General features: G+C 48.0%; 1 protein-coding gene across 2 annotated transcripts in view; it reads right to left on the minus strand.

Annotated features, from left to right (window-relative positions):
• Positions 1-25005, minus strand: part of VSTM4 (V-set and transmembrane domain containing 4) — a 98303-nt gene extending 73298 nt beyond the window's left edge. For both annotated transcript variants that reach the window (XM_053909686.1, XM_019444892.2), the window contains exons 1-2: positions 24872-25005; positions 16030-16428 (exon numbers count right to left, since the gene is read on the minus strand). In XM_053909686.1, coding sequence (XP_053765661.1) covers positions 16030-16428; positions 24872-24926 — 454 coding nt within the window. In that variant the 5' untranslated portion in view covers positions 24927-25005. The remainder of the gene's footprint in view (positions 1-16029; positions 16429-24871) is intronic.
• Between the last annotated feature and the right edge of the window lie 294 nt (positions 25006-25299).

Genomic DNA, 25299 nt, shown 5'->3' on the forward strand with positions numbered 1-25299 from the left:
TCCAGAATGCAGGTACTGATGGAGAGGAGTGTAGAGAGGGTCCTGGCACAGCCAGAGGGCTGAGGAGGCTTCAGGGAGCATACAGCAAGGACACGGAAAGACCAGCCTGAGCTCAAGAGACACACTGTCGTCTTTCTACTTTCACTGCAGGACAGGCTGGGCCTCCTCCCAGTATTCTCCTCCCAGGTTACACCGATTTTAATCACAGAGGGTGTTACCTTCATTGAGTGCCCAAAGACCAAGATTTCTAAAACTTTTAGTGTGCAGTAGAATTAACTGGGGCTCTTGCTAAAATGAACATTCCCAGGCATCACCCCTGGGCTTCTGACTGGAGAAATCTAGGGAGGGCTTGGGAATGTGCATGATGAGGGAGTGCATCGTTCAGAAAATCCTGAGTCTGGAGGTCCCGGGACTCCACTTCGAGAAGCCTGCCTGCCTCACCCACTCGTAGTAGAGAGGCGGGCACAGAGTTCAAGGAGATGTGGGAGAGGGGAGTCAACTGATGAGGAGACAGACCCTGGGCCTCAATCTCTCCTCTAGTCCAGGGCAGGGTCCAGAGCTTGAAAACTGAGACAATGCCTCTGTGTTTAATCCAGGGAAAACAAAATAACTGCAAAAACTAAGGAGTAAGCCCATCGCATGAGTGTTGTTTACAAAAACTCCAAAAGGCCCCTTTATTTTTTAAATTTTTTTTAAATATGAAATTTATTGCCAAAGTGGTTTCTATACAACACCCCGTGCTCATCCCAACAGGTGCCCTCCTCATAGCATGTCTCAGAGCAAAAGAACACAGTTTTCAAGAAAGTTACTTTCTAAAGGGCAGACCATCTATAACGATTGATATAGGTCTCCCCACGTGGCTGACTCAAACTTGGAAAGTGGGGAGAATCTGAGTCAGAGAGACCTTCTTCCAATGATTACGCAGTGTTTCACGCCCTCCCTCCCTGCAGAATGTGTTCTCATTCATCTTGGTCATTATCTGCCACTCCTAGCTGACCGGAAGGTACATGGTGGCTGGGACTACATCTGTCTTCCTCACTTCCTAGAATCCTTCTTGGCCCGTTATACATCACGGTCACTTTGAACGAACAAATAAATGCAATAAACATCACACCATGGTGGTCAAGGCCTCCTCTAAAAGGAACTTGGTGCTGGGACCATGACATGGTCACATTCTGGAAGGCTGGGAAGAGAGGCCAGGGAGACACCTGCTCTACCCTGCCACCTCCCTTCACATGAAAGCAACAGGCCCCCAAGCCTGACTTCCCTGCGAAGTTCTGGCCTCGAAGTTATGTACTTTGAGCCTGCCGTGATTCATTCTATGGCCTCTGAGTTCTCAGTTTGGTATAGAATGAAGGCAGGAAGTCCCAAGACCTTAAGCAGAAGACGATTCTTCAGTCCACTGGAGTTGGGAGGGGCAGCCATTTAAAGTTTTGGTCCCTGGCATGTAGACCTCACTGATTTGCACTCAGGGAGGTGGGGGGCAGGGAGGGAGTGGGAATCCAGACAGCAGATGCCTCCCTGCCTCAGTTTGCTTAGGCAGCCTCCTGCACAGATCAACAGGAGGGAAAAGGAGACCAGAAGGGTTGGTGATATGAAGTACTCACAAGAGAAGATCCTTAAAGAAAATAAAGATGAGTCAACACTTTTGCTGTAAATTCAACAATGAATATACTCAGTTCACTACCCCTTCTTATTCAATGATGAGATGGTTTCCCAAGGAAAACCCTGTTAAGATGTAGCAGTGTGGCCACTATTTATAACTGGATCAGCGTTCTCAGGGAAGGCAACTGTAACCCCAGGGAGACACAGGGACTCTCTCTGTCTCTGCTCTCCGGAGTTGGCCGATTGCTTCACTTCCCCCTTGTGTCTCTAAGAGTTAGGCCAAAGGCAGTCTCTCTTGGGGCTCAGACAAAGCCATATATGTGAATAAGACCTCTGAGTGACCTACAGGGAGCAGCTAATGAGAAACGGAAAAGCTCCAGTTTTGTCTTATTCGAGCCACTCCTCTTTTGCATCCACTGTAGGACAAATTCCTAAAAACAAAGCAAACAAAGCAAAAGAGGAAACAAACAAAAAAAAAAACATACTAAATAGACTTCCTATTAAACAGAGCAGTTGGAAAAGAAGGTTGCCTTCTGAAATGGAATCAGCTACAGAAGACAAAGACCATGTGTATATCCCCAAACAATGGTTAGGAAATACTGACGCTTAGGGCCTGGTAACTGCCCCCTCCAGTTACGACTCCGGGTCAGGTCTATATATTTTCTTACTACCACCTTCCACTCCCTGTTGCCATTAATGAAAATTAATTAAAATGGCAGTTTACCCAAGAGCTTGGGTCACTCATTCATTCTTTCTTAAAAAAAAAAAAAAAAAAAAAAAAATCAGCACCGAGCCCTTCTGTGTACCACGTACAGTGTCAGGTGTGAGGGTGCATTTAAGAAGAACCTGGCAGGGTCCCTGGAGTCAAGGTCCCTGGCCAGGTCTACCGTGCCAAACTTGGCTCTTAACCACTGCCCACCTCCAGCCCTCACCAGCCACAAACGTGCATCCAATTTCACCAAGTTATCTGCAAATTCCTTTTCTCCCTTATCTAGCTTTGCTTAGCCTGTTTTCGTCTCTTGACATGGATGGCCCATAGCGACCATAGCCCTCCTCACCCTATGGCCCAGTGGAATCCCGCGTCCTCTAGGTGACCTTCTCATTTCCTCCAAGAACGTATCCTGAGCTCTCTCCCTTACTCCCAAGCCAGCATCACCCTCATGTATGGCCCACTGACATTCCCTTTTTATTAGCTCTGTCCATAATATCGATCAGATCTGTGCACATGTCGACCTGTTTCCTTCTCTGGATTGTGAAGCTGGGGCCCTGAGAGGGTGGGGATCACTCCACCCATCCCTCTCTTTAAGGAAAGTACAGCGATAACAGGCTCATAAGCAGGGGGCTTGAAAGAGGTTTGTTTAAGTCTTCACTCTCTTCAACTCTTCCAAGACCATGGCAGTTGGGAGTGAGGGCAGGCACACTGAAGAAGTGTTTCAAGTGTAGTTTAAATTACACTCCCGTTGTCAATTTGTTCCCTTTGAGTATCTGGACCTGTTGACACTTTCAACATCATGATGTGTGCTTGCTTAATTAAGCAGTAGCACTAAACGTTTAGTAAATCTCATTCCTAATTATCTGTTCTCTGTCTCTGGAGAAAAAGGAATTATTTAATTTCTTCCACTGAAACTTGAAATATTGATTCCCTGTGGTTGTACTTACAGATCCAATTATTAAATTCCCTCTAACATTTTGGGGTTAAATAGTCAGATAAGAAATTATAATTTCATCTTTGCCCCCAAATACTTTTAGGGTAACAGAGTTTTCCATTTGCTTTGTTCACTCCCCACATTTAAAGCTTATTTATATCATCTTAAGTCAAATAGCAATTTGGCTTATTAAAATATGTTATTTGGGGGTCAGACTGAAATACTGATTAAATTGCAGGAGAACAGCCTTTGCAAATTGCTTCTATTATTAGCATTTTCACTGTTAATGCAGACGCCTCCATCTGAAAGTATGCAGATTCATTCTGGCTCAGAAGACCAGTCTTCTGAGTCTGTGGGTGGCAGAGCTGGGCTGAAAAGCCATCGAGGATAACTTTTTATGAGGTCTGGGGAATCAAAGCTGCTGTTCCTTAAGAGAAGAAGCCTAGGGGCGCCTGGGTAGCTTGGTCGGTTAAGCGTCCGACTTCGGCTCAGGTCGTGATCTCGCGGTCCGTGAGTTCGAGCCCCGCGTCAGGCTCTGTGCTGACAGCTCAGAGCCTGGAGCCTGTTTCAGATTCTGCATCTCCCTCTCTCTCTGCCCCTCCCCTGTTCATGCTCTGTCTCTCTCTGTCTCAAAAATAAACGTTAAAAAAAAAAAAATAAAAAAAAAAAAAAAAAAAAAAGAGAAGCCTAAAATGAATGGCCACCTCACTGTCGCAAGCCTTGGAAATTCATGCCCACCGGTGTGAAGGGCCTTTGCAGGCTGATCCGGCAAACCAGCCGATCTCAAAGCTCAGTCACCGTGAAGGACATACGGCACCCAGGTCTGCACCAGGGACTGCCCTTGACAGGAAGCCCCACAGACAGACCTTGGGCTTCATCTTGGAAATTCCCCTGTAGGCACCTGAAGAAAATCAGGCTTAGGAGCTAGTCCAGCCTCTCATCCCTGCTCAGGGCCATTCTCATGTCAAGAACTCTACCGTGTCTACACGTCCTGGGAGGGACCATACCAAATCAGCATGCAGGGAGGGCAAGTCGGGGGGCCATGGGGGCATCAAGCTGGATGGAAAAGGCACAATGGCAGGGAGACCCTCAAAGTTTGGGAAGCAGAGGCAGCCTTGGGAAGCAGGGAGGTCAAAGGATTACTAAATAGAGCAGGGATGAAACACAAGTGCCTAGATGCAGGGACACAGGATAGAAGGGGTAAAGGGCATGTGGAGGGGCTATAGGGACCCTAACATCCCAGTAATGGGAAGACAGTGGACTTCATTTATGAACTGTATGCCTGATGCACACAGCGAGTGACCAGTCAACACTGAGCGTGGGGAACAAACACAGGGTCGGGTACTTCTGTGCATCGACAGGGACAGAATAAAGTGAACTTCTTCAGAAAGTATCATTATTTGAAAAAAAAAAAAACACAACAATATCACAACTAGCCACACGTTACTCTGCATTGATTTTTGTCCCCTAAAATATCAAATCTTCACCTCATTTCAAAAGTGATTTTGGAATTTCCACTAAAAAGAATAGCTTGTCTCAGTCTCTAGGGATGTATTATGCTCTCTGTTTTTAGGACAGAAATATTCATATTAAACTGATGGGCTCGACTCCTTAAAAAGCAAAATTATCAGTTATTTCTTTTGACCTAAGGGCATTGAGAATCAACAATGCTGGAAAATCTCTGCACTGGTGTATCTAGTCAGAAAACTCTGAACACCCCAATAAATCACCCCCTTCAAGAAACACCTCACTGGGCCTCTTCATCTCCCTCTTGGGAATTACCCCCAAACCTCTGATCATACTCTTTTATTTCCATCCTGATTGCCTTGTTCTGTCGACTGCACCCTTCCTACATCTCCACATGACTCCTGGGTACAGAGCCCTCGGGGCTCCACCCCTTGCTGTCCCTGGGGTCAGGCAGGACCTAACGCTGCTATTGACATTGTTGTATCCTACCTACTCATGAAGAATGAGAGAGAAGATACTACCTAGAGATGACTGTTATTGGAGCGGAAGATACAAGGCTCGCTGGGCCCCTGGGGATCAAGGTGAATGCACTGGTCCCCACCTAGGACCCTGTGCTCCTCTGGATTTCCCACAGACTGACCTTCTGGCCTCCTGACAAAGAGCTGCTGTGCCTTCATCCTGTGATGCTGCCCTTCTACTAAGCACATTTTGCCTTTCCCAGGTGGCCAACAGGCTGGCCTGGAGGAGCCCGGACCAATAACACCAAGCCAAGCTACCTCCTTCCGCTTGCCCCAGATGTTGGTGTTTTCTGGAGCTCTACCCCCACCCCTGCCTTTTGGGATGCTCATCTACCCCCACGGTTACAGCGTCCTGACTCGGATGTCACTTGCCGGATCAGATAGGAGCTTCGGCTCCACATGCCTGTGTCCCTAGCGGGCATCGGTGCAGGGTGGCCTCCAGACATCTGGCTCTCCATCCTGAACGTCCCCCGTGGACTAGCTGCAGGCACCACCCTGCTCATACTACTGAGTTAGACCTCTGGGGGCCGGCCACAAGCGCTCTCTTGCCCATACCCAGTCGATTACTAGAGACTTCTCTTCTGACCTCTTCATGACCCTCCATTCCTACCGCCGAATGTAGTAGGGACCCATGCCCTGAGCAGCCAACACAGGGATCTGTCAGAAGACTTAAATGCTTCGTGGGTTTTCCAAGGCCTAAAGCAGAGGACACCCCCGCCCCCGCCCCCAAAACCACCTGATGATAAAATCACCTAGGCTTCCTGTTAAATCTCCAAATTCCAACCCAGGCCTAGTAGACTGGAATCCCCTGGGCAGGTGCTTGGGAATCTTCATGTTAACAATGGCCCCGGTGATTCTAATCGTTAGGCAAGGTTGAGAAGAATAGCCTACAAAATCAAGTGCAAATTCTCTAATATTCAGTACAAACCCCTCCACCATCAGCACTGCCTGCCTCCCCTAGTTATTCCAAGGTTATCACCCCTACTCCGTCTCAGACTCCAGCTGTCCTGACCCACTGTTACAGGGTGCCCACACACTGAGATGCCACTTCCTCCCACTTCCTGCCCTGTGGAAATGGCGCTGACTTCCCCCTCATCCTTAGAGGCTCTCCTGTGTGTTGAAATTGTGCACACCTTGACCCTTGCACATACACTGTTACGTATCTGCCCCCCTTACAGACAGATCCACCCATGTTTCCCCAAGTTTCCAGCACAGCAGGATCCTGGCACAGAGCAGGTGCTCAGTAAAATGCCCGCCGAGTGAAGGGATAAATGAGTTCACCCAACACCACCGAGCACCGTAGTCAATGTGTTATTTTCCGACGCAATTTGTTCGCTAAGCCCAGCAAAGCTTCCTCAGCTAAACTGATCACCTCTCTGGAGGCTGCCACTCATTTCCTTATCAGCTTTGCCTCTCTTCTCTAGTTTGAGTGGATCTTTCTGGAAATGAGGTTCCCAAAACGGACTGCTGTGGTCCCCATTAGTCTCACCAGGGCAGTACACATGACACAGCCGCCTTCCTCCCCAGGGGCACCAGGCCAATTTGTACGTGGATGGAAATAACACCGGCTGTTCGCGCTGCCATATCACATTGCAGACACACACCTGATTCACTGCCACCATCACCAAGGTCCCTTCACGACAGCCTCTTAGCCTCCCGTTGACTCTCCAACTGCGCCTGTGCTACGTCTTCCCCAGATGTGTTGCTCTGCCATTTTCCAAGTTGAATCTTATTCTGTTATTCCCTGCCTGTATTTCTTACCTCTCTGGATTCATTTTTATTACGTTTCTACTCCTCGCTGACATTAGAAAACATTTCCCAATTTTGTGTTTTCTGTAAAATTCATTGGGGTGATGTGTGCTCCTTTTTCAATGTCATTGATTAAACAGTTAAATGAAATCAAACCTAACATTGACCCTCCTGGTTTCCACTGGAAACTTCTCCAGAGGGTTCAAGGACATGTGTCACTTAGGACTTTTTGATCCATTTTCTTTGCAGGAAAGGCTTCTTGCTCAGTAAGATGCTCATATAGCCCAAGCAACTGAGTAATCTGCACAACATTCTCTACCTTTCTTTCTCCCTCTGTGTCATAAAAATAACATCGATCATCTGGTATGACAATTTCTCTAAGATAAGCTGAGCGCGATTCACAGGGCGTCATCTACAGGGTCACATGTTTTCAATTTTCATTATAGTTTTCAATTTCATATAGTGTTGTGCTTCAATTTTCATTATTTATCATATCGTGTTGTACCACACAGCACCAATAGCCCCGTAGTCAGGAGCCCCCTTCCACAATCTCACATGTATGCGATTTGCAGATAACCCTTAATTTATTACGTCCCCTGTCTTCAAAATCCCCATTTTCCATCATGTTTTAATAATATGCACAGTTAAAACATAAAATGGCAAGTTATGCTTTGCCTCAAATTAATACAACTTACATTTCTTAGCCAGCTTACAGAGAAGTCTCCAGGAAAAAAAAATAAAGCCATGAAAAATTCATATGTTAGTGCAGATTTTTTTCCAATAACTTGCTACTTGCTTTTTTCGCCACATTTACCTGCTCAAGGACTTACCCCAAATTTGGGGAAACAAAATATAGAGAACAAAGTAAAGCCAATAACACCGCAGATATTGGGGTGAGTTGGTTATTTGGTTTGGGCTTGGGATTTTTTTTTTAATTTTGTATGACATTTATAAAGCATTTTATGGGCATATAGATAATGAGCTGGACTTTATAAGGAGCCACCATCCCAGGGATGCAGCACGGATGTGTTGGCTTACACACAGTTCCCTGAACCCCCTGTGACTCCATTCCTTCTTCTCCCCTTCAAAAGATCAAATCAAAGCATAAGGGATATGGACTGACAGATGATAATACTTGATTCCACTATCATAGATGTAAACAATTTAAAGATGCTAGACTTTGGGGCACCTGGGTGGCTCAGTCAGTTAAGCGTCTGACTTCGGCTCAGGTCATGATCTCACGGTTCGTGAGTTCAAGCCCCGCTTTGGGCTCTGTGCTGACAGCTCAGGGCCTGGAGCCAGCTTCAGATTCTGTGCCTCCCTCTCTATCTGCCCTCTTCCCCTCGCACTCTGTCTGTCTGTCTCTTTCTCTCTCTCTCACTCCCTCAAGAATAAATAAATATTTTTTTTTTAATTTTAAAAAGATGCTAAACTTTAATCGGCATTCATGAAAAGTCAGTCGTGGCACCACATTAAAATCCATGAGCTACATTTATTCAACAGCTTGGCAAGTGAGTTTCCCAGTAATAACCTCTTCAACCCGAAGACCTGCTGATCACATTTCTGTCCCTCTCCTCTTCAGAGAGAACATCTGACCTTTCTTAAGTGGTGACCATTCACAGGTAAGAAAGAACTCCAGCTAAGGAAAAGTGAGATGTCCTGGAGTGTAGGAAAGGTACCCAATGTTAGAGGCGTGCCCAGTGCCTTTGAGACAAGGATTCTGAGGCCCCTGCCACAGGTTGGGATAAAGTTGTCCTAGGCCCTAATCTCCTTACAATTTCAGTGTTTCAAAATGAAAGCTCTTTGAGTATCTGCCTGCCTGCCCGTTGGTAGTTTTCCTTTCTGAGCCACCTGTTTTACAGAACACGAACTTGCAGAAAACCTTACCCCGCTCTGATCACCCATTTCTCTAGCCCACCTTGCAGGCGCTACACTGAATCAGGAAGCCAGAAGCCACGAACTTGAAACAAGCTATGAGTTGCAACTCCTGCAAAGACCAGACCAGACTAGTCAGAGCCACAGTGGACCACAGCCCTGACCTTTCACCTTTTCCTATCTTTATAATGCTAAAAATCACACCCGGGGATGGAGGCGGAACAGGCAAATAACACTTACTATGTGTGAAGGAGCATGTGCTGTTAACTGTGCCTGCGTATTTCCCCACCTTTACATGTTTAGACATCGCTCCTTTCCTGCCTCAGCCCCTCCAAACACTTTCCGCAGCCACTGTTCAGGGAGCAGCCCGGTATCCTTCTCACGAAGGCTGTCTCCCTCACGCCCGGACATGAGCTTGCAGTAATGCTATCCATGCCACCCTTGGCCTCGTGTCTGTTTCTACCTGGGAGTCAGAGAACCCTGAAGTCAGTAACACCTTGATTTAAAAAAAAAAAAGTAGGAAAGTAGGTTTTAAAACTTTAGGCTATCTCTGACAAGTTTCTAGGTGGTTTTATTATTATTATTATCATCATCATCATTTTTAACACTTTATTTTTTGGGGGGCAGTTTTAGGTTCAGAGCAAAATTGAGGGGAGGGTACAAAGATTTTCCAGACCCCCCCAGCCCTTACACATGCATAGCCTCCCCCACTGTCAACGCACCCCCACCCACCAGAGGGGTACATTTGTTACAATACATGAGCCTACAATTACACATCAAAACCACCCAGTCTATTGTTTACCTTAGGGTTCACTCTTGGTACGGTACATTCTATGGGTTTGGATAAATTAATAATGACATGTATCTACCATTATAGTACCATACAGAATGTTTTCATTGCTATAAAAATCCTCTGTGCTATACTTATTCATCCCTCCCTCCCAACCCCTGGCAAACATTAATCTTTCCACTATCTCCATACTTTTGCCTTCTCCTGGAATGTCATATGGTTAGAATCATAGAGTATGTAGCTTTTCATTCACTGTGTAACATGCATTTAAGGTTCCTCCAGGCCTTCGTGGCTTGATAGCTCATTTCTTGAGATTGGGTTTTTAAAAGCGTTCTAAGAAACTTAAAAAGGAAAAGGTAAATTACTAAGACACATTGTCAGGCCAAACTCAATTGCTTTTCTGATAGGCTTACTAGTAGGGATCACAAAAAAGTCATGGATACCTCAAAGCTGGTTTTTCAGTAGACCAACTGACAATCACTAGCAGGGGCCATGTGGGCTAGATGGGAAAACATGGTCAAGGTAAAAGCCAAAATGGTCAAAGTAAAACTCCCAGAACTGTCAACAAAAAGAGTACAGGTAGATGACTCACTACGGGCCAACGCAATAAAGTCAGCAAAACCAAATGAGATATCAACTTGCAGACGTCCTTGAGAAGTAACTGAAAAAGTCTATATCTGAAAAAATAAGATAACTTATTATGTTGCCAAATACAAGTCAACAAGCTTTCTATAAATCAGCAATAGCCAATTTAAAAGAGGTGTGTGTGTGCACGTAGGGAGAAGGGGTAGATCCCACTTAGAAGCATGCAATACCTAGAAATAAACATAATAAAAAATGTTCAAGACTCATATTAAGACATCTTTACCGAATGATTAAAAATATCAGCCAGCATGCATGAAGGAACACAGCAGGTCCCTGGATAGGAACATTTAAAATCATAAAGACGTACAAGATGTATATACCCACACCAAAGTAATTTATAAAGTCAATTAAACCCCAATAAAATCAAACCCCAACATAATTTCTACAAAACTATGGAAGAGCAGCTGAAGAAAAAATGAAATGAGACTAGGCAAGACATTTATTTTAAAACTAATGAGACTTGCCCTATTCTCTAATAATTAAAATCGTGCTATATTGGTGAGGTATGGAGTTTACATTTAAATGTAGGAATTTAACTCATGAAAATGTAACATTTCAAAACAGGGAAATTTTATCTGTTCAGTAGATGACGTAGGGACAACAGGATAGCCATTTTGAAACAAAAAGGAAGTTAACTATTCCACACCATATATAAAAATGGATTCCAAAGAGAGAGAGTAAAATTTTCTTTTAATCCTTTAAAAACATTAAAGGAAAACAGAAAATACCTTTATAAGCTTGAGGTGGGAAAAAGCTTCCTAGATAATATATGAAGCCAAGGTACTATGTGTAATTTATTGAATAAATTACATCTCAATAAAAAATACAACTGAAAGAGTTAAGCATCTGATTTCGGCCCAGGTCATGATCTCACGGTTTGTGAGTTTGAGCCCCGTGTCAGGCTTTGTGCTGACAAGTCAGAGCCTGGAGCCTGCTTCAGATTCTGTGTCTCCCTTTCTCTCTGCCCCTCCCCTGCTCATGCTCTGTCTCTCTCTCTCTCTCTTTCTCAAAAAAAATTTAAACATTAAAAAAATATATATGACTGAAAAAAGGAATACCATAAAGGGAAAAAATGGCAAATCTAACAACATAAATATCTGAAAATGTAAAATATCTATATGGTAAAGAAAAAAAAACAAACATAAACACAGTGTAAGGTCAAATAACAAACTGGAAGAAAATTTTGCACCATTATAGCAGCTAAAAGAATTAATGATCAGAAAAATATATATATATGTGTATATGTATATATATATGTGTATTACATATACATATACACATATATATACGTACACATATATACATATATATACACACACACACACACATATATATATATATATGAAAAAAACGGCAACCAATTAAAAAACAGGCAAAGGTTATGGACAGGCAATTGACAGAAGAAATTTTTTTAAATAGTCAATAAACATATGACAAGATTTCAATCTCACTACCTCACTAATAATTGAATATAATAATTGAAATTAAATTGTATTGAATATAATAATCAAAATTAAAACAACAAGGAAATATTATTTTTCCCATCATAGTGATAAATAATGAAAAAGATTAATAATATCCATTGTTAATGAGGCTTCAGGGAAATAGACTCTATCATGCGATGATAGAGCATAAATTTCCAAAATCTTTTTGGAGAGCATACGGGCATTGTCTATTAAAAATTTAAATATGCATAGCCTTAGGCCCAGCAATTCTCTTTCCAAGAATGTAACCAAACAGAAAAACTTGAAAACGTGCAGAAGGGTGTTCACCGAAGCACTTGCTGTGTTAATGAAAAATTGGAAGCTTCCTAAGACCTCAGCACTAAGGGGATGATGGTGTGCAGTTTGGCGTTGTCTGGCTATGTGATATCGATCACAAAAAAGTGTAAGTAATATCATCAACAATGCTTGTACAGCATGAAGTGTAGTGTTGTTAGAATACATACGTGTTGGTGGGCACTGAGTGCCCACAGAAGACGGACTTGAAAGATGTAAAGCACGGACTGACAATGATTACTTCTGGGGATGGCAGTGAAACTGGGGATATTAAGATGTGAGATAGATCTCTGTGGGCTAGCATACACAAAGAAGTCCTTTGTGATGGAAGAGGAAGGATGGACAAGGGCCTCGAATATGACATATGATTGGAATGGGCCAAGGGAAAGAGAAGTGACTTCTCCAGAGAAGGTGCCATCATCAAGTCATGCCTACCTCAAAGTCATCCATGGCAAGAAGTGCTATCAAAAAGCATTTCATTGATTCATCAAGTACTTATTAGGCATCAGCTGTATACCAGGCACTCATAATCATCATCATCACCGTCATCATCTCTGAAAAGTCTATATTACATAGACCAATCCGCAGGGAAAAGGCATTTTCAATTCTGGTGGGTATATGAATTCATTAACTACTCTAGAGGTCAAGTCACCTCCTTAAATTGTATCAATCTAAATGGTACCAATCGTTAAACTGAGTATTCCTTTGGACCCAGCAATCTTATTTCCAAGACTTTATTCAAAAGGCAGGGACATTAGTGGAGATTTACCGACCGTAATTTTGAACAACTTAACTGTCCAATAACAGTAACTGAAAAGATAAACTGTAGTACATCCGCATCATGGAATACTATCCTGCCGTTAAAATTATGTGATGGGAGCATAATTAACAAGACAGGAAAATGTGCACACTAAGCCAGTCAGAAAATAGTACTTATGGTATGAGTGGAATTAGGTTTTTAATTTTTATTTGCATAAAAATGACTATACGGATTTACACTGAAATGTTAAGTTACGCCTGGGTGGAGATATTACAAGTCGTTTTTATCTTCTTTAAACCCTGAAACCTATTTCTTCACGTTCTTCATGTTTAGTAGTTCTCTAATTGAACTATATTATTTTTGCAATAGAAAACAACCAACATGTGGAAATCAGGGTAAAACCCTGTGACACTTGCTCTGTGCCAGGAACCATCCCCTCAATATACAGTATGAATCAACCTCCTTTTTCAACAGTGAGATGAGAAGACAGTATGCACCCACCTTTCTTTCTGGGAGTTCACAGTGAAAGACAAGCAGTTTTATTCTCACATCAAGAGTATGCAAGGGGCGCCTGGGTGGCTCAGTTGGTTAAGCGTCCGACTTCGGCTCAGGTCATGATCTCACAGCTCGTGAGTTCGAGCCCTGCATCGGGCTCTGTGGTGACAGTTCAGAGCCTGGAGCCTGCTTGGGATTCTGTGTCTGCCTCTCTCTCTGCTCCTCCCCCACTCATGTTCTGTCTCTCTCTCTCTCAAAAATAAATTAAACATTTAAAAAAAAAAAGAGTATGCAAGAAGGAGAGTGCAATAGTCCATGGTCAAGGAAGGGCAGTGAGGAGGGGTAGTGTTGAAAACATTCCCAAGAAAATTTCCCCTCTCCTGGGAATGGCTTGAGAAGCCCATAGGAAGGAGGAGAGCAAAGTGAGTATATTAGAAAAGAAAGAATATGGGGCCCAGTAGAGGAAAGGCACTTACTCCAAAACACTTCTGAGAATTCCTATTCAGTATTATAACACAAAAATACGTGCCCATTGTGTTTGTTTTGTTCTGGTTTTCCATACAACAATTATTAATGTGAGGTGAAGATTTAGGAAAACAAGGCCCCTGGAAATGAGCGAGGGAAAGGGCCTGGGGAAAGGCGCCCCAGGAGGCTGGAGCCACGGGCCTGTCCCCCGCCTTGCCCAGGAAGGACAGAGAGCCAAGCTTCCGCACACTCCCCCCAGCCTGGGGCGGACATGTTCCAACCTAAACAAGCCAGTCTGCTTTCGGGTCATGTATTTGGAACTACCTTTCCTTAACCCTCCTGATGTAGTCCCCTTGAAGCCTGTGTGGAATATTCTAGAAGGCATGGTCATCACTTCCTAAGGTTTCTAATCTTCCTGTCAGAAAACCACAGTCCTGCTCAGAGGCTGAGGCAGTGTGAGGAGCAGGAGGTTCTGAGGCGGAGCAGACACAGCAAGGGAGGCCCAGCTCTGCTGTGAGATTAGAATCACTTCCAGGTGAGCCGTCAGAGGGTGTGTGGGTCGGGGCGGGGGGGGGGGGGGGGGGGTTGGTGAGCATGAGACAGACAGAGAGACAGAGGAAAGAGAAACAAGAAAAGAGTAAGGGAAGGGAAGGAGAGGGACGAGGGGAAGAACCAGAAACGGGAAGAACAGGAGATTGAAAGGGAAGGAGAGGAAGAAGAGAGAGGAGGTTCTGAGAAGAGAGCGGGAAGGGGAGGAAGGGAGGGAAGGGAAGACAAGGGGGAGGTGGGGGAGAAGAAGAAGGGGGGAAAAGGTGTGTATTTTCAGTGAAACCGTAAGAACTACCTCAGGTTTGGGGCGCAGGTACCTAAACGAACATTCTAGAAGGAACCCAGCTTCCCTCACTGAGGGTAGATTCGCATTAAATAATGACCGAGATGATTGCACTTGAATGTAGGAAATCTTTACACCCTTTCTGATTGGCACAGAGTCGTTCCTAACAAGAGCTGTAACGTACAGTTCCAGAATACACTGTGACATAAAAATAAAAAGGATGTGCGTGAGACTTTATGTTTCGGAGCCAAGTGGATATTCAGAGTGGATTCCCTCCTCAGCCTTTGGTCATCTGATGTATTTTTCTGTTTTCTGTGCCAAAAGATATATTTATACTAATAGTCATTTGTTTTCTTGAATGAATATGCTTAGGGAGAAAATGTGCACATTTCAGATAATACATCATTCTGTGCTTAAGAACATTATAATGAGCAAACTCCAAAGGCAAATAAAGTTGTACTAAACACTTATCTACATAAATTATCTACTTTAACATGTCCCTTATGCATATAGGATATTAAAAATACCCTTTCTCCTTCCATCAAAAAAAAAAAAAACCTTTTTACAACTGAGTTGTATCCCTTTTAAAAAGCTTATCAAAACAGCATCACTAATGCCTTTAACATTATATTACATGTATATAATAAAATTAGATTCTTTCCCACACTTGGGACCATCAGCTTTACTTTGTGATCCTCTTTATCCTGTACCAGACCAAATTCAAGTTAGAAGCAATCAAAAATGCAATAGTCAGCACCCAAAAGCAAGTCTTATTAAAACTGTAGAACATTTGTGATTTAAAAACATGATAACCCTCAAATATGGCACTTGGTAGTCGAGATGTTCCAGGACACAACCCATGCCTCCTATCTTTCTCCAGGAAGGGAGGGCCACCTCTGGTCCTTTGCGTGCTTTGGGATGAATTTCTCAGTGAGATGTTGCCTGTGGCTTGGATCACTTCTTCCGGGCAACAGATGAGAGCCACCAGCCTGCCCTGCTCTGAGGCCCGGAAACTGACATCAGGACCTCCCAATGCATGCTCCTCCCACAGATACCCAGCACCCTCTAGCCAAAGCAAGCAAGCCTGCACAGACCTGACCTAGGGGCGTAGCATGCACATAACCAGTCCAATCTTTCAGACGTGAGGGTTTTACTCAGGGTTACGTTGGGCAGCATGGGGCCAGGCACTGGCTCCTTTCTCTCCTTACTTCTACGTTAGCCACAGCGTCTAAGGAAAGGGCTACCCTCATCCCCACAGCCTGTTTCACACGGCCGTGGCCCACAGAGGCCACGAAGATGCATTCTAGCCCAACAGAGTCATCCGGGGGCCCCTATCTCGCTGACTGGAGCGAGGACCACAGATCTGAACCCCTTCTCTCCCCCGAAGAGTGAACATGCCCTTACCTCTCATCTCCGTCGCTGAGGAGCCATTGGACCAGGCGGTCCACTTATTTCTGTGCTTGCTGATTTCCTGGACTTTGCACACGTAATGCCCTTGATCCGCTGGCCGAAGGGTCAAAACAGAGAGTGTGTAGAGTGCCCCACGTCTCTCCTCGAGGAGGCACAGCCTCTGCCGGAAGGCACTGCGGCTATAATTCCCATAGTACTGCACCACCCGGAGCTTGGTCATCTTAACCATCAAGGCCTCCTGGGAGTTGGGGCGTGCAAAGAACCAGCGCACGGCCAGCAAGCTGTCCTTCCGTCTCTTCTGGGAGACGTGGCAGAGAAGAGTGGCATTTTCCCCCTCCAGGTAGTCAACCACAGGCCCCGGGGACACGGTGACATTGAGGGCCCCACACACCTCTGCAGAGAAAAAAAGGAAAGAAGAAAATGAGCACAGGCCCTGCCTTTCCCCAGAAGGACGCACAGCACGTCTTTTCTCCAGGAGCCATCTGCATGGCCAGAGGGGCAGGCCACCCTGATCCTGTCCACACTCACTCCTTTGTGGTGGATGGAAGGACTCCTTCAGGAGCATGGCAGGGACAGGGGGTTTCTGCAGGCTCCCATGTCCTCACCCTTGAAACATCCCATTCACAGGAGATGCTACTGACCATCTGGCCCAGACATAGTTTAAAAACATTTTGAATTAGCTGCTGACATTTAAAATCCAGGCAACTAGGGCGCCTGGGTGGCTCAGTGGGCTAAGCATCCAACTTCGGCTCAGATCGTGATCCCCTGGTTCGTGGGTTTGAGCCCTGCATCGGGCTCTGCACTGACAGTGTGGAGCCTGCTTGGGACTCTCTGTCTCCCTCTCTCTCTCTGCCCCTCCCACGTGCTCTTGCTCTATCTCTCAAAATAAATTAACTTTTTTAAAATGTTAAAAAAAAAAAAAAACAAAAAAGATCTGGGTTTGGGAAATCTCTTAAAAATGTCCAGCCACATCCTATCCACCAGCCTGCCTCCCAGGGTCCACTTTGATCAGTTTCGTCCCGACCTGCCTGACCTGGCAATGCTGGGGGTCCAGGAGCTGGCCTTCCGAGCCCCTTGCCCTGTCTCAGCTTTTTCAACTGTAACCAAGGCAGAGCGTCAGTACTGGTCAGGTGGGCATTAAACCAGCACCGAGGAGCTGGAACAACAGAGGCTTCTTAGGTTCTTGCTCTAAGTCTTCAGTGGCTTTAGGATCCACAGCTTCAGAGCTGCAGTGCAGGGATAAAGAATGAACGAACCCAGGAACAGGGAGAGCTGGGAGAACCGCCCCACCCCCCAACAACCCAGAAGATGCTCCGAAATTCCAGACCTGGTCTACTACTTCCTGTCCTTTGTTTTCTTAGATCCACCCCAAGGGCTGCCCCTCCCTGGCTGCCGTTCTGCCCACCTTTGAGGGAGCCACCCCAACACCCACCCGGACCAGCCTGACCAGCAGAGCTCACAGAGGCCTTCCCCCAGGAGATGTGCTGCATGGGGACTACAGGGGCTCTGCAGTGTGGCCGTCCTGCCCTGGGGCTCACAGACGGACTCGTCACCTGGCAGGCAGAGCCCAGAAAGGATGTTTTACACAGGATGCCCAGAACCTCCTTCCATCCAAGCAAGACTGTCTTCACACCGCATCCCCTGTCCTCAACCTGCACTGCCAAGGGCCCAACAGCAGCAAACGCTATTCCCTGCCCGCCCCATTGCACAAGCACGTGTCCCTGGGGGGTCATCTCCAGCCACAGCTTTCAGCCCCAAATGTCACCTCTGGTCACATGAAGGGGCTCGGGTCCTGATGTGAGGATCGCCAGAAGCTTTGAACCCTGGCCAGGGCTGCAGGTATGCAAGGAGGAAGGACGAAAAAGATGAAGAAAGGGCTGAACCCCTCCACTGCGAGGAGCAAGGGGAGGAGGCCCTGTGTCTGCTGGGGTGGGAAGTTCTCACATAGAAAATATTCTTCACTGTAAAAATCCTGGCGATAAGCTAATCCTCCCATGTGGCTTCTGCTATCGAGTTCATAAACAGAATACCTTCCGAGGTATGACTGGGGGGTCAATTTCCTTTCATTTTCTTTCTCCTCTCTTAGAAGCCAGGGCCCCCCAGGACACTCAAGATCCCTAACTCAATCACATCCACATAGTCCCTTTTGCCACATAAGGTAACATTCGCAGGTTCCAGGAATTAAGACACAGACATCTCTGGGGGCCATCATTCAGTGTTAACCCCATCGTGACCACCTTTTGTTACCTTAAAAAATAGGTGGGCATAAACTCACAAGAAAAAGGTTGGTGGCAGGTTGGACTCACCTTGTGGAAAAGAATGAGGACTTCTGTGTCTATAGCAGCAAAGGACAAAGCAGGCCCAGGGAGACACTTTGGGAATGAAGGGCATCAACAACCAAGGCAGGTGCACATTCTCTAGTCACAATCTCACTGTGCCAGACATCACTCATGTAAGACAACAGAGGAGGAACTGCCCCCACCCCGTCTCCCCTGCACCTTGTCCATCTGCCCTGCACCTTGCCTGTGCAACATATTAAATTAGCCCAAGTCCTTCCTGACTGCAAAGGCTCTGTCTTTAGTCCCCACAGGGGCAGGGGCTCCCTGGCGAGCAGCCACACAGCCAGGACAGCAGGCTGACCCACTCCAACCTCTGTCCTGGGATTCGTCGCAGGCAGAGAGCGGCAGAGAGGCAGCAGCTGGCTTCCAGGATTGAAGCCCAGCTCCGCCCGCCTCCAAAGGCCCCCCACTGGAGTCAAGGAGAGCTGGGGAAGGCAGGAAATTGAAACAATATGGGTGGGATGAGAGAGCCCAGACCCCACACCCCAGTCTCCTCCTATTAACGCTGCGTGAAGGAGGGATTATTTATAGTGACTGAAACCAGGAGAATGTGCCAAATGTTCGGTCCCATGGGAGGCCAGATTCCATCCTGGAGGCAAACGAGTAACCCTTGCACTCCTGTGGCTCTGGCCAGGAGTCAGCAGCTCCCATCGAAGCCAATGGACTGAACCATCTGCCTAAACTGGCCCCTCCTCTTCTCTTTACCACACGTTAAAGCCCGAATCCCCACTCCTCAGGACTTGACTGTGTGTGACTGAAGGTCCTTGAAGATAGGACCTTCAAGGAGGTGATTAAGTTAAAACGAGCTGTTAGGGAGGACCTTAATCCAACACGCCCAGTGTCCTTATAAGAAGATGACTTTGGGCACGGATATGTGCACGCACGGAGGGCAGACCCCATGAGGAGGCAGGGAGAAGACGGCCATCTGCAAGCCAAACAGGGAGCCTCAGAAGAAACCAAATGTGCAACACCTTGATCTCAGACCTCGGGCCTCCAAGACTGTGCTGAAAGCCCCCCCGAGTCTGTGGCACTTGGTTACGACAGTCGTAGCAAATCAATACACAGGAAGGCTCACTTTGGCCCTACGTGTGTCACCAACCCAGATATTTACACCCACTTTCAACTCAAGGGTATGGGCGGTGGGTGACTGAAACTCAGGCCCAAAGGCCCCTCAGGGCCTTAAAGCGTTGCTAGAGGACACAGGCTCTCAGGGGTCCCCCCGGCCTGTGATGAGCCTTCTCTGAAAGCCAGGTGTTTGCAATAACGCCCTCTGCTTGGCACTGGAAATGGCTAGATTAAATCCAGTGAACACAGCTTGCGTGCAGGCATGGGGAGAGACGGGAGAAAACGCGGCAGAGGCCCCCAGTGCCCAGCAGACATCAGCTGCGCTGGGTATTTAGTTAAATACCAGAAAAGAAAGCACCGTGTAACGTCCACCTCACCGTGGTGGCCAGGCCCCGTACGGCTCAGCAGAGAGAGCAGCAGTGGGAGTCAGGACAGGGGGAAGCAAGGGCAAGCCCAACAGATGGAGTCGGGCTGACCAGAAGGAGAGTCCAGGCCTGCCCCTTCCGGAGCTCGGGCTGGATGGCAGAGAATACACCCCCTGCAGGGCAGAGGGGCCAGCCAAGCAAGCAAAGGCCAAGCCAGCTACCGGACAGGGGAGGGTGGGTATCACCCTCCTACCCCAGGAACGCAAGGGAGCAGCCCCGGGCGAGGCAGAGTCTCTCCTCTCCTGGCCTAGGAGGGAGGATTGTCAAAAAGTCATTCCAGCCCAGAGAAGAGCTGTGTCTTTTTCTTTTTTTTCCTCTTAATTTTAATTAATTAATTAACTAATTAATTAATTAATATTTAAATCCAAGTTAGTTAACATACAGTGTAATAATGCTTTCAGGAATAGAATTTAGTGATTCATCACTTACATACAACACCCAGTGCTCATCCCAACAAATGCCCTCCTTAATGCCCTTCACCCATTTAGCCCATCCCCCCCACCCAACACCCCGCCAGCAACCCTCAGTTTGCTCTCTGTATGTTAAGAGTCCAGAAGAGCTGAATTTCTTGCTCTGTGACCCTGCATTGCAGGGAACTAAGGGGGGAGGTAGACCGCTCAACCCTTTGCCCCGGGCACCTCTCTCCTTTCCTCCAGCTTACATCCTAGCCTATGCTTTGTGCACTTAATCGCTCAACAAATACTTGCTGAGCAACAGCCACATCCCAGGCCATGTACAAGGAAGACAGCTTTCCTAAACTCATGGAGCTGAGAATCCAGTGGGCAAGGTGGCCCGTCATCGGGAAAAAGACACAGGAGTATTTAACTGCAAATAGTGTCACATGCTACAGAGAAAAGGTGCGGGGCTTTAAAAAATCAGGGCAAGATCCTAATCTAGTCTGTGGGGTCAGAGAAGAAGGAGACTCTAGGGAGGTGACTGTGAGCTAAAGGCTCAGTTGGAGTTCATGACATAAAATTCAGGAGAACAGCAAAGAGTGATCTTCCTGGGAGAGAGAAGGTTCCACCTGTGCAAAGACCCTTAGGCAGGAGGAACCTGGTGCAGCCTGGAAACAGAAAGAACAGTGTCCTCTGGTGATGTGCACCACATAGTGGCCCACAAAGCCACCCGTGCCTGCTGGTGGATCTCAGGAGGGTACTTTCTACCCCAGTAAGGGTCCCCCAAGGCCAGTTCTTACAGGAGGAATATGACAACACAGGCAGAGAAGAAACTGACCCAGACAGAGCAACAAGATTCTGGCCACAGGGAACCCTATTCTTTCAACAAGCACATGCCTCACTATTTGGGAGCCCTGGTGCCCCATGTGGGCTGGGCACTGGGGTACTCATGGCCCAGACCTTCCCAGTGGCTTGGTGGGGCTGGGCAGAGAGCCAGAGGTTGGCCCTGAACAAAGCCAGGCTAGAAACCTGGTGCTATTAGGTGTGAGACCCTCAGAGCCTGTTTCTTCATCTGAAAAACTGAAAGATGATGCCTCACGAGGTTAAGTGTGGGCTCCAATGAGAAAACACCTTTAAAATACGGGTATTAGTTTGTATGCTCTGAGAGCTGGGCAGCTGAGGTCTACAGAAAGTGACATACACGCCCATCCTCGAGCAGTGTGGGCTTCTTGAGTGTATGATCTGCATCATACAGGGCCCTACATTTGAAGGGGCACCCCACTTGGCTCAATCTCTGCTGTCACTCTCTTGACATTTTTGAATAAGGGACCCCACATCTTCATTTTGCACTTGATTCCGCAAATGATGTGGCTGATTCTGACTATAAGCACACATCAAATTCCTGTGATTAGGATTTATGGGGTCTCACCCTGTTGTTCCCGTTTGCATAATGTCATGAGAAGGAGTAACACAGCTCTGAAAACAGCTTAAAAGAACATCTTTGTACCAAATGGTATATAACCTACTCACCTAGTACAAAGCAAAGCCCCTGCCCCTCCCTCCAGCACTCATCATGAAGGGGAGGAGGGAAACTTCCAGCTGCAGGGGAGTGTAGGTAGGACTTCTAACAGAAACAAGGCACCCACCTTGCTTGGGACACAGAGGTGGGTATGGCCACCGGGATGTGCCAGTGGCTCTGTGTCCCATTCTCTTTCTCTGTCCTGAAGAAACTGCTCCCTCTCACTCCAAGAATTCCTCACTGCTGCCCTGAATTTTATGGCATTAACTCCAACTCAGCCTTCAGCTCACGGTCACCTCCCCAGGGTCTCTTTCTTCCCTGACCCCACTCAGCCAGAAGTTACTACGTTTATGAAGAATGCAAATAGTGGGTACCAATCAGCAACAAAAAATCTCATTTTTATTAAAAAGATAGTCTTGGGGCACCTGGGTGGCTCAGTCGGTTGAGCGTCCGACTTCAGCTCAGGTCATGATCTCACAGTCCCTGAGTTCCAGCCCTGCATCGGGCTCTGTGCTGACAGCTCAGAGCCTGGAGCCTGCTTCATATTCTGTGTCTCCCTCTCTGTCTGCCCCTTTCCTGCTCATGCTCTGTCTCCCTCTGTCTCAAAAATAAATAAAATAAATAAATAAAATTAAAAAACTTTAAAAAGATAGTCTGAATTTCAAATAAATCTCTGAAAGAAATACAATTGTATTACTTAAAAACCCATGGCACTAGGAGCCTGTGTTTATCAAGAACCAAGCAGAGATGTTACCAGACCTAGCCTATGGGGTGCTGCATTCACATTAGGCCATGACCTGAAAATAGCTTTCATCCAGGACAAAAACTGACATTGACCAATGATAGAGGCTAACAACGGCTGGGTGTGAACTCTATGCCTAGCACTGTTCTAAGCACTTTAGATGTATTTAGTCAATTGATACTCAAGCTATGTTTTTTTTTCAATGTTTATTTATTTTTGAGAGAGAGACTGAGTACTTGCGAGCAGGGGAGACGGGGAGAGGCAGACAGAGTGGGAGACAGACGATCCGAAGCAGACTCCATGCATGACAGCAGAGAGAGCCCGATGCGGGGCTCAAACCCACCAACCGTGAGATCATGACCTGAGCCGAAGTCGGACGCTTAACCCACTGAGCCACCCAGGCGCCCCATCCTGGAACTGTTTATCCCCAATTTACTGAGAAGAGGGCTGACACACAGAGAAGCTAAGCCCATTGCTCAAGCTCACATAAACATGGCAGAGCTGGCATCTGAGTGCAAGCCATCTGGCTTCAAAGGCAGCTCTCAACCACCACTCTGGACCACAGCTTGGCTTTTGGTAAATATTTTACCCTTTGGTTTCCTTTCCTATAAAATGAGGGTGGGACCAGGTAACCGCTAAGGCCCCACTCTGCCCCCAAATCAAGAAGCAGAAAAGTGCAGTGGTTAAGAGTCCAGACCAATGTATAAAGCCTCCCCGGGCACCGTGGTGAGGAGTCATGGGTGAAACACTCAGTGGAGTGGGTGGCACATGGTGAGTCCTCCCTGAAGCAGGGCTGTCTGATTACCTCCGGCATGGCCTCGGGCACAGCCAGGGCAGACTCTAAAGGATCCCCAATTGCAGCTCTCAAGTCTCCTGAAAACATGAGAATGTCCCTGACCCCCGAAAAGTCTCTCTCTGAGGGCACCCTCCTTGATAGCACCTGTGATTATTAGGAAGGTGGTCAGGGAGCCTGGGGCCCCTTGCATCCTGTTGGCTGCTGCCTACTCCACACAGGCCACCACAACTGGCCTGGCCCAACCACCCCAGTCAAACTTGCAGTCGCGGTCAGCCAAGGCAGGGACAGGTACAAGAGCATTTCCTTCCCACTGCACCGATTTCAGATTCAGCAGAAACCCCACTGCCCTGGTAGCCAGGGAACAATGGGTGAATTTCTTCCCACTGTGATCCAAGTCTCTCCTCTTCAGACTCTGATCTACACTGGCTCAAATGCCAGCTCCACCACTCGGTAGCTGGGTCACCCTTGGAAAATCACTTAACTCAGAGCATCAGCTTCCTTATTCACAAAACAAAGCTTAGATGGTAGGAGTTCAGTCTAGGGCCAGGCTCCCTGGGTTCGAATCCCTGCTCCACAACTTACAAGCTTATGAACTTAAGGCAAGTCGACTGGTGGGCCTGTGCCTCAGTTTTCTCGCCTATAAAATGGGGATGATAACAGCGCCTCCCCCAGAGGTCACAAACGGAGTTGATGTTTGCAAGGCACCTGGATATATAACCTTTGCTCCTGTCATGATTACTTTGAAGGACTGTTGTGATTACATGACCTACTGTGTAGCACTACACAGGAAATGTAAGAGCCATTGACATACTCATTATTAACTATTATTCTAGCCACAGGGCCTTTGCAGCCCTGAGGCAGGGGGGCAGGGCTCGGGGGAATAAAGAGAAACACTTTTTCAGCAACTCAGAAGTGAGGGCAGCCACCCCAAGAGAAAGCCAGCAGCGCAGGTAGGGGCCGTGCTAAAAGCAGGGTGCGCCGGTAGAGGGTCCCACTTCTTCCAGGCGTGGACACCCTGTCTCAGCGGGCCTGGTCTCCAGGACCGCCCACGGACAAGTCCCGGGTTGGGTTGCCGGGGCACAGCCAGCCCCTCGCGCTGGGTCTGAGCAGCTCTCCGCAGAGGCAAAGGGAAGTTGCCGCCAGACTAACGTGCCCACAGTCGTTGGTCCCGAGTGTCGTGGAGAAAGAAAGAAAACAGAGCAACAACTAGGGCCGGCGGCGCGTCCCTTCAAGCTTTGCCCTCTAAGGCCTGGCCCCGCTGGGGCGCAGGGGCTGCTCCGAGTGTCCGCGGGGCCCCGGGGCCCGGCGGAGGCGGGAAGGGGGCCCCGGCACCGCGGCCGCGGGGAGCCGGGGAGGCGCCGCCGCGCTCCGCCGAACTGGCGCGGCCACCGGGACGCGCGGAGCCCCGGCCCGCCGGCGCGGACGGGGAGGGGGCGGCCCGGAGGCGGCAGGGCCTCCCCGCCAGGCCGGGCCCCGAGCCCCGAGCCCCGAGCCCCGGCCTCCCCCGCGCGGGCTGCCCTCGCCCCACCCGCGCGCCCGGCCCCGCCGCGCTTACCCGGGGCCGGAGCCCGCGCCAGCAGCACGGCCGCCGCCAGCGCCAGGAGCCGCATCTCCCCGCCGCCGCCCGGCGCTGTGACGCCCGAGCAGCGCCGCCGCCCGCCCGGCCCCGCCGCCAGCCCGCCCCGTGCCGCGCCCGCCCCCCGGCCAGGGCCCCGGCCCCGGCCTGGCCCGCCCCTCCCGCGGCCCGCCCGCGCTGGCCCCGGGGCTGCTGGGTGCCGCGTGCCGCACAGGGCAAGGGTGGTGGGGGGCGGGGACCCCGCGATCGGTTCGCTCAGCGACCTGTGAGCGGCTCACGTCGCCACCCCCATTTCACAGATGGGAAAACTGAGGCTCTGAGAGGGGATCGCGGGACACCGGGAGTGCACGACCGCAGTGAGATTCACGGTCTTTTTGCTTCACAGAGGGTCATTGCTAGGGGGAAGG

The sequence above is a fragment of the Panthera pardus genome, unplaced genomic scaffold (assembly GCF_024362965.1).
Source record: "Panthera pardus isolate Hobbes unplaced genomic scaffold, ASM2436296v1 HiC_scaffold_22, whole genome shotgun sequence".
Classification (NCBI taxonomy): domain Eukaryota; kingdom Metazoa; phylum Chordata; class Mammalia; order Carnivora; family Felidae; genus Panthera; species Panthera pardus.